The sequence below is a fragment of the Diadema antillarum genome, unplaced genomic scaffold, assembly GCF_040938485.1.
Source record: "Diadema antillarum isolate AM-2024a unplaced genomic scaffold, OU_Dant_1.0 seq00001325_RagTag, whole genome shotgun sequence".
NCBI classification, from domain to species: Eukaryota; Metazoa; Echinodermata; class Echinoidea; order Diadematoida; family Diadematidae; genus Diadema; species Diadema antillarum.
In genome coordinates, this window is record NW_027272096.1 from 664,209 (window position 1) to 674,728 (window position 10,520).

At 39.3% G+C, this 10,520-nt stretch overlaps 1 protein-coding gene across 1 annotated transcript; it reads left to right on the forward strand.

The window, feature by feature from the left end:
- Positions 1 to 680: 680 nt before the first annotated feature.
- Positions 681 to 10,112, forward strand: LOC139708343 (GH3 domain-containing protein-like). Its single transcript, XM_071620302.1, has 8 exons — positions 681 to 759; positions 1,455 to 2,122; positions 2,981 to 3,338; positions 4,260 to 4,395; positions 6,725 to 6,889; positions 7,549 to 7,697; positions 8,764 to 8,867; positions 9,891 to 10,112. Exons 1-8 carry the CDS (start codon positions 681 to 683, stop codon positions 10,110 to 10,112), a joined length of 1,881 nt encoding a protein of 626 aa, XP_071476403.1.
- The last annotated feature ends 408 nt before the right edge of the window (positions 10,113 to 10,520 follow it).

Consider the following 10,520-nt stretch of genomic DNA (forward strand, 5'->3'; position numbering starts at 1 on the left):
ACTATAGATTAGTTATGCCGAGTATCATGTTTCAGAATTTATAGTGATTGGGCAGACAAATTACAATGAACATGGATGATGACATGGCAGGCTCACTATAAGAATACGTGAGTTGGGGCTCAAGGAAGCAGAACAACAGAAGAAGATACATTCTACACAGGTTAACTTGTTGAGCAAGTAGTTTTGTAATGGAATTACACTGCTACATTTCTGAAATATGTGAGGCTCCTATGTCAGCAACACTGTTCAGTGTAATTTGTTTAAGATTTTTTTCAGAGTATTGTTTCTCTGCTCAAGGACCACAATAAATTCCACAAATCTATACAAAGGAACTGTCGAGTTATGTGCTACATGATGTGATATTATGAAAATCGCCTGGAATGCCCCTTTAATCAGCAACAGTTAATCATCAGAGTATAGTGTCACACATTTTGCCGATTTGTTGTGAATTCGCGTCTTAACATCCATGGCCAAAGTTTAGACCGACCTGCTTTCTCTCAACCTATTTTTGTGTGTGTGTGTGTGTGTGTGTGTGTGTGATTTACATTTACTGATAAAGATCAAAGCATAGCAAACACACACAGACGAAAAAAAAGGGGGAACCATTTGGGCATTGTGCGACTTTCCGCTTCGATTTGCTTGAAGCAGCCGAATGACAATGAATGACCAGACCAATGAGAATGCTCCCCTGGCTACAAGGGCGGAGTCCACCTCAGCCCACTATACGATCCGACCGGTCGTACGACCTTAAGACTGGAAGTGTGACATCACATTCTTGCCAGTTTCCAGTCGTACGACTGGGTCTTAGTGCCAGTCGTAGAGATTTGACATGTTGAATTTCTACGACCGGTCGTAGGCTTTCAGCCGATCAAGATACAGTATAATGCAAGCGCACACTGCGTGCGCTTCAGTACTCATTGGTAAAATGCACTGAAGACAGAACAGTCGTAAGTCTACTAGTAAGGTCTGATCGTATAGTGTGCGTTGGCAGGTCGTACGACTGGGTGTTATGGTCCTAAGGTCGTATAGTCGTGAGTCGTGTAGTGTGCGGCGGGCTTTAAGAGGATAATCGGGAGCTTCGGAGCTTTTCTGTCTTCTCAAAACATAATCATCTAAACTCGCCACAGAATAACGAATTTTGTTTTAATGTCTTCTATCATTTTGTTAGTAAAAAAACCCTTAGATTTTTTGAATGATTTTAACAATCGGATTTCAGATTTATTTTTTTTTCCGGCTCGGTTGTTCCCGAATTTTAATTCCTCTTGTGGCAAGTCAACAAAATACAGGAAGTATTAGGCCTACATGCATTGATCTTATGCTCCGAGGCAGAATACGTTCTTAATCTTTTGGGTACAGTACATGATGCTTGATATACTACACTTCCTACAAGGTTTGAGCTAATTGTAGTATGTTATATGTGTGGTTATCATGGTAATGTGTGTTTTTGTCAACAGTGGCTCTTGGAGCCTTCTTCCTTCTACCTACCGCTGGGCTTCAAGTCATTTCGCGCATGCGCTCATCACCTCATGACAACATTCTCTCAACTCTGCGTCATATCCGCGAGGTGACTCGTCGCTACATCCATGGTAGACGTGAGATGGCGCTCCTGCGCGAGTCCTGGAAAAATCCTCGCCAGTCTCAGGAGAGGTTTCTACTTGACATTCTGCGGGAAAATGCCGACACCGTCTACGGGAGGGAACACCGCCTTGGCGAGATTCGTTCCATGGAGGAATTCCGACGACGCCATCCACTGACTTCCTACGAGCATTACAGGCCTTACGTCGACCGGACGATGAGAGGGGAGTCGGGCATCATTACGCCGCGGACGCTGGACAGTTATTGCCGGACAACGGGCACCACCGGTCAGTCAAAATACATCCCGCACGTGATGAAGTTGCACCTCCTGGACGCCGTGTTTTGCCGCACGACGAAACTTGCGTTCGAGCTCTGCCCAGCTCTCGGCTTTCTCCAGAAAGAATTCTGCTTCTACGTCCATCCTAGAGTCACGAAAGCAGAAAATGGAGTCGACATCGGTTCGTTCATATGTTTCTCTCCGAAGGACAGTCGTCGCCTGGATGTCTTCACCAGTCCGCCGGATGCATTTGGGATCAGTTCTATAAAGGTTAGAAAACAATAATTGTACCTCATAATTTTGAATGCGAATTACAGCCTATATGTTTTCAGTGATCCTCGCTCAGAAAGCTTAAAGTAAACGAAACTATATATAGATTTGAAAGAGTAAGGGTCTTTGAAAAAAGGCAAGTGTTCGTAAGCCTGTAGCGCTATCTTATCAGTTACGGTGCAGATTGTTCATCCGAAGATTCGTTCTCCGGAGGTTCTGATCGTTAATTCGAAAACAAAATAAGATGTGTTATTCCTAAGATTCATCAATCAGAAAATGAAAAAAAGAAGTTCGTTATTCCGAAGGTTTGTTTATCAAAAAAAGAGTAAGGTTCGTTATTCCGAAGGTTCGTAAATCAGAAAACAAAATTAGGTTCTTCCCAAGTTTCGTTAATTGGAAAGTGAAAATAAAAGCTTCGTTAATCAGGAAGTTCGTTTATCCGAAAACGACACAATGTGGGTTGTTCCGAAGGTTGCGGTTAGTCAGAAAAATAAAGAAAGAGTTACAATGTATTTGTTATTCCGCAAGTTCGCTTACAGTCAAACACACCTTCTTTTCATTGCCAGATTAACAAATCTCATTTCACTTTCGGATTAACGAGCATTCGGAATAACCAACATCACCGTTTTATTGTAAAGTTACGAATATTGTTTAACAACAAAGTACATGTACATCAAACAACAGTACCAACTTATTTCGGTTTGTTTGTTTTCAATATGACTGAGCATTTTAGAGTTGCCTCAAATACAAAATTCCGATACCAAATTGTGAGTCATTAGAATTTCAGGTTTTAGTTTTCATCACTTTCACTTTTTCATATTACATCTATTTTATATTTCAATTTTTCGAAACGTATAGGATGCAAGCTACATTCACGTGCTCTTCGCCCTACGAGAGCCGTCCATCGGCATTTTTTACTTTTTCTTCCTGCACTACATGGAGAGCATGATGAAAATCCTGGAGCAAAGGTGGCCGGACGTCGTTTCCGACATCGAGCAAGGGACTATCCACAAGGACATCGAACTCGACGATGGAGTCAGGGCGGCTCTGGAGGCCACCTTGGGCTCAGGCGACCGAGAGAGGGCCAGACAACTGCGACGCGAGTTTGAGAAAGGGTTCAAAGGGCTCATGAGGAGAATTTGGCCCGACATGGCCGTGGTTGTGGGCATCGATAATACTAAGATCTGGCCTACGATGGAGGCAAAGTATGCACCAGGTAATCCCTCAGCCCTAGATGCATGATTATTGAACAGAGAACCAGAAAATGGCTCAACCGGTTCTCGTCCTAGTTAGAATGCCTGTCAGTTCAAATTGGCTGAACTGCACCGTTGGGTGGTGATTTTAGGATCATGCATAACTTGAAAAATGACACCCCAGGTTCAAGATTGTTGAAATGCAAGTTTAAAAACATAAACCAATATAAGAAAGTGATGGAATTTGCAACTTTCCATAGTAAATTACGTTTCTAGACTACACAAATCGGTCACAACGGCATAGTTTATGCAAATTAGTAGAGAAATTGGCTTCACCTATAATTGCCTCATAATTCCATCACTGGCTTTTACTCAATGCCATTGTTGTTCCCCACCATTGTTTAGTAGCTGCAATCACTCCCTTTAAAAGACGTAATCATTGTTAAATCATTATTAGTTCTTAATAAAGAAGAAGTTTTACTTGAATTTTGAATGGAATTGTTTTGTAGTTATCAAGATAAGTCATTCAGGTAAATATGTGTTGGCACTTTGTGGTGGGAGGCTTTTCGATTCAGTAATTGATGTATATACAATGCACTCCCGTTATAACGAAAACACAGTTAAAACGAAATTCTGGATAAAACGAAGTAAAAGTCCAGGCCGGAAAATTATGAACTCTTTAATTGTTATTTATTGTTTATTTGTTCGGTTATAACGATAAAATTTCGATACAGTGTATAACGAAAGAAAACTGCCGGTCTCGAGGACTTCGTCGTTATAACGGGAGTCCACTTTACTCGTTCCAGTGTTCGTCCATTATCGTTTATCATTGGTCATTCAAAATTTGATATTTTTATTTGAACATCAGTTGTGAATCATTTATGTGTACTCACAAAAGATGAACTCAAGACGAAAGATCACCAACTTCATATCCTACTTTTCAGGGATTCCTTTACTCCCATTTGTGTACGGATCGTCCGAGGCCATTTTGGGTCAGGCTGTCTGGTTCTCCAAGAAGCAAAGAGGCTATTACCCCGTCAACACTGAACTCATCTACGAATTCATCGACCTACCAGATACGTGAGTGTGGACAGTTTTATAGATTTTCCCGGCCAATTTCGCACTTTTTTTAGTCCATTTGATAGAAGGTTCATTCAATTTAGCAAAACCCCTCGTTATCGCACAGTCTGTCTTTAAAGATTGCAGCTTGTGCGTCCAATTTAGCATTTCGATCGATGAACTTTGCACATGTGGCTTTCGAATTCGTGAAAAGGACATTGAAATTAACTGGTACCCCACTTTCATTCAAATTCGCCACCACTGGCCGAAAAGGGTATTTGAGTCATTCAATTTCGCGTATGGACAGTCAAATTCCAAACATTTTTATTCAAATTAACGTTATGTTACTTTTTTTTTGAAAATGTGAGAACATTTTAACGTGTATTTCTATGTTACGTTCTGTTTCATTCACACACTGTTAAGCAGTAAAAGTATTATTTTTGACCCTATGTAACTGGATTTTATTGTTCTGTAACGCCCCTTTTCATTCATACATTCAGAGGCATACATGTACCAATACTATAGATTAACTTTGTCTTCTCACTGTCATGACAGCTTAAGTTAGATTTAGACGTATATCTCAAGAAGACGGAGAAAGAATTATAGGAACATTTTAATGATCATATAACCTCGACTCCCTAGAACTGGCCGACACACTCGGAATAAAGCGCTCAAGGGTCAGATAAGTTGTGGCCACATGCACAATATGGGAGACTGGGAGACTTAATAAGCACATTGGAAAAAAAAAAAACTGTTGCCAAAATCTCTAAAATGAATACGAAAATATGAAATGTAACCATGCCTTTGAAACAATAACTATGTTGAAAAATAAAAATAAAGAAAGAACCAAAGCATAAGCATTTGTGCTATATTGATTGCAAAGGACGTAAATTGGATGCCCAAAATGAATTCGAGTGAACGAGCGAAGCATATGCGTGATCACGTGACAATACCAATTGGATTGAATTTCAATTGAAAAAGTGTCAATTAGAATGAGGTTAAAGGTAATTTGAATGCTCCAAAATGAATTTGAATTAAGAGATCATAAAATTGAAATAGCGAACATGTCATCTACGCTAAATTTCGCTTAATTGAATGCAGCATTACGGAATTGGACTGAAAAAAAAAGTGCAAAATTGGCCCATGTGACACGACATTTGCTCGGGCGAGAATAATATTCCGGTCCTGTTTTCTCTAAGAACTTAACATGGTTAGGGTTGTGCTAGGATCCTAGGTTTCATGATGTGAGGTTTATGGTTAGGGTTATAGGGTTATGTTTGGGCGTAGAAGTTATGTTTGGCTTACCGTGCAGAAATTTCATGGGAGCAATTGTCGCAGGAACAAAAATGTCATGGAACCTTTATTTCCTCTCTATCCTATACTTATGATGTCCTCGATCCTTTAGTTCCATATGCCATATGACATGTATATGAATCATGAATGAAAAAAAAAACTACCCCAAAAAGGGAGGCTTTCGACAAAGATAAATAAAACCCCAGAAGTATAATAGGTCTACTTTAATGCAATTTTAACATAAGGAACAAGAGTAGTTTACCTCCCATAAGACCTAGGCCATGAGTATGAGGTGCCTTGATTGGTGCCCCGAACTCACAGTCTATCCACTGCATGAGGTTAAAACCTCCACCACCTGTTGTGAGATGATCCTGCTAAAAGCTAATAACTTGTACCGTGCGAGATATCCAAAGAAAGAAAGAAATAAAAAGACCCCAGATACACTGTACATAGAAAAGTGAATCATATTATACAGTGGAACATAAATGTATACTGTGTACACGAGCATTGGGCAGGGGAGGGGGAGGGATTTAACCCCATCTCTGCATTAGTGCTTTAAAATAGTTCCAAAATGTGAGTTTGGGATAAAAACAACCACTGTAAAAATTTGAATCCGTATAATCACTGTCAAGTATTGTTACATACACAAAAAATAATGCGAATACAAATGTAGTAATAATGAAAATGTTGCCAGACTAAACCGTCTACAGTTATTGCTTAATGAGATAAATACTAATATCTCCTTATATTTGAGGTTTCATTGCGAAAATTTTATATAGCAGGATGTTTTGTGATACAACGCACATACCACATATGCATCAAAATAGAGATAATATCATCTTGAACCTTTTTAAATCACTGTTTCCAAAGGTGAACTGGACCTTTAAAAACAAAAATTGCACTTGTTATTATTTCTACAGTGACTCGTTGTTGTTGTTTTTTAAAGAATATGAAACTGTGAAAATAAACAAATCGGAAACTGTAAGTAATAGTATAGGCCTATTAATGTCCCTTGGATGGATGGCACTCATTATCATAATCTGTTGTGGTGGTACAGGGATAAAGACCAGCCCAAGACATTCCTACTCGACGAGCTGGAAGTCGGAAAGCAGTACGAGGTCGTCATCACCCAGCTCAGCGGGCTCTACCGATATCGTATGGGCGACATCATTCGCGTGGTCGCTTTCGATGGCAAAACTCCTATTTTGGAGGTCCTGTACAGGTAGGTATTGAATACACAGACGACCTCACAGTTTCATTTTGGTTGCACTTCACGAGTTCGACACCCACATGTCATGAGTTCGACACCCACATGTCATTTGGCCCACGATTCACACAGCCCGCGACTCAAACAGCACATGAATCATGCAGCCCATGAGCTTAACACTGTAAGCAAATAAGGTCCATGAGTTCGACACTATAGGTAGACAAGGCCCACGAGTTGGACATCACTAGGTAACAAAAGACCCACGAGTCCGACACTTTTTTTTGCCGAGTGTCTCACTTGTGGGTCTTGTTTGCCTTGTGTCGAACTCATGAGCCGTTTGACTTGTGGGCTGTACAATGCGTATGACTCATGGAACCGGAACCTTCTTCCGATGTCGAACTCGTGGGCCGTATTCCTGGATGTTAGTCTCGTGCGATCGCCCCTTCCATTTTGCTTCCAAAGGTTTTCAACATACCAAAAACAACATCACTCTCTAGTTTTGAAAGATTGACAGATTCTCGAACCCGACGTGCGTCAATTCCAACCATTTTGGTTGCAAAAGCTGCGAAATGGAGAGAGAATTGATTGTAGAGATTTCTTCACCGTCTGCACACCTCGCAAAGTGGGTGGTTTTTTTTTCTTAATTTTTATTTTCTGCCTGTTTCAACTATCAGGTTGGGAACGATGCTGAATGTACGATACGAGAAGTTGACAGAGGCAGTCGTGAGGGAGAGCGTCTACGCAGCAGTGGCTCGCTGGCCCGGCCTGACCCTCTGCGATTATGCCATTGCGGAGAGCCCCCTTATCCCCGAGACAAGCCCTGGTGAGTGGATTCAAGTCGGCGTGAATACTGTGAATACTTTCTCAACACGTCATAATTATTCATCTTTGACTTGCGTGATTTTATTTTTGTTTCCAGTTTTGTCGAGTACTGCCTAAATATGAGAAGATGGTTTCCATCATTATGAATGTGTACATGGGGTCCTGAACGATTTTTTTTTTACCTATGCTGACTGAAATTAAAACTTTTGAAGCTCAGAAGGTGACAATGAATTGAAAAGTAAAAACTTAACCCCTACTTTATTCTTAATACAGATCAACTAGGCAAATCATATCTGACCAAACGTGGTATATCACGGACACATGCACACACACACACACACACACACACCCACTCACAACAAAAACCATTGTATACATGCATACATACATACATACATTATATTCATACATTATTTAAAATCATATAACATATAATAATAATAATGATAATGATAATAATGAAATAACACTAATCTTTAATCTCTATGAAAAATCGTAATTATATTAGAGAAAAAATAATGAAAGGGCTATCTAGAAGGCCGCTAAGGCTCTTAGGCTATGTATCTATCAATAACTTGACTAGACTTTGCTGTTATATCTCTCAGATTTCTTTTCTTTGCTTTAGGGAAATCGAGTTATCAATTTGCAGTCCTGCCATCAGCGAGCGATAGCTCGTAATAAGTTTGTTCGAGCTGATATGCTAGGCATGTGTCGTCCTAAATGATTAGCACTGTCAGAACATTAAATATGTAGTGGACGAAAACGCGAGTATACAGTCATGGCAGTAAGCTTCACCTATACGTCGAGGTTTCGATAATGGATATTGTGACGTGTAACGATAATCATGAAGCAAACAGATGCCACAATCGCAGGTAGGTTTTATAGAGTCAAATCGAGCAGTATTCACATACAAGTTTTTTTTTTTTCATATTGTCATCATCATTACAATTGATTATGATTACATCAAAGTCATTAATATCAATATCTTTATCGCAATTCCATTATTGTTTTCCTCTTCATAATTGTCATTCTTGTAATTTTTCTTTATTTCCTACTTTTTGTCATAGCTTTCGAGGCTGATGAGGTCATGCCGTTCTACCTTATCTTCCTCGAGGTGAAACAAGAAAACGGGCAAGGAAAAATCACACTCACCGAGGAGCAAAAATCTATGGCACGTGACCATTTTGATTTTTAGGACTATTCATAGCATGAGTAGTGAACAGACATTAAACTGCGCCACACTGTACATCACCTTGGTTGAATCGAGCTAGATATTTCATTTCATCTCATTTATTAGGTTTTCACACAAATCATACAGTGCTGGGTTTACAACATCCATCAATGACAATGTAAAGTGACACATAAATTATAAGTTATAAGTTCAGTATATACAAAAGCATTTAAATAGGTTCCTTCATATTTCTTTAGCATTCATTCACAGATTCCAAACTTCATAGGTCGACCACTATATGTATTATAATATATTTGCAGTATTCTATGTATGTCTCCAGCTGGATATCATGTATTTCATTTAATTTTGTTGTATTTGATATATTTTTTCATCGAGAAATATGAAAATAAATTGAAATTGAATTGAATTTACATTTAGTACAAAACAAATTGAAATTATTCTCAAGGGTACATTCATGACGGATAAATAAGATTGTGTGTGGAGGGAACCTATAATTCAAGTTTCAAGAAAAATACAAATAAATCAGCAAAAAAAGGTATTCCCATTGTCATCACTGTGAAACACTGTCATTAATCAACCTACTTTAAGTTTTACCAGTATGGGGTGTTATTTCATAATGGGTTTTACAGATTGTTTTAATTAGAAAAAATATTAGATTATTTCCCCATGTTGGTCTGTTTTGAAGGAGTAAAGAAAATACGGTTCATTGTACCAGTGAGATTATTTATCTCCCTAATACTGGGAGGTGCGCCGTGGAAAATGCATTTCCAATTATTCAATACCACAAATTTTATGCAAATCTTGTATTTTGCTTTCGGTATTTGTTTTGTAGGCCTACTAACGATTTTCTTGTACTGAAGTAATGATCAGTGATGATGACAATGATAGTTATAAAAAAATAGCAATGATCTCTATTCATAGCAAAGGTTGTAGGATCAAAATTAGCTCACGTTCGCTTAATTTCATAGCACTGACATATATAATGTTCCCCTGATATCACAGATCGACACTGAATTGCGTCGCCGAAACAGCGATTACGAGAGACTTCGCACAGACGACGGGATTTCTCACCCTAGAATTCATCTCGTGAAACCCGACACTTTCGACGAACTCAAGACCTATGTTCTAGAGAACACAGGCGCGAGTGCCAACCAGTACAAAACGCCGCGAAAGCTTAGGCTCTACGGAATGGTAGAAGTCCTGCTGAATCACATTCAAGATTAGACCAATAAGATGTGTTTTGGCAAAATCCAAAGTTAACAACTTCTGATGGTGAGAAATATGAGCATTATTAAAGAAACTGAAATAATTTGCGCCTTGGAGTTTGATTTCTGCCCTGTTGGAAAGAGCACAGTGTCCCACAGTGTGAACACATTGTGAACACAGTGTGAAATCTCTTCACATTGTAAAATTTGAACGTTTTAACACTGTGAACACATTGTGGATCATCATTCACAGTGTGAAACGGAGCACTAGTACGTGAACACTCTATGAGAAACCACACCACAGTGTGAAATCATCATCACTCTGTTAAATTCGAGCGTGCTCACATAGTCCATTATGTGGACACACTGTGAACACACTGTTGGACACTGTGAACACACTGTAGGACACTGTGTTCTTTCCAGCAGG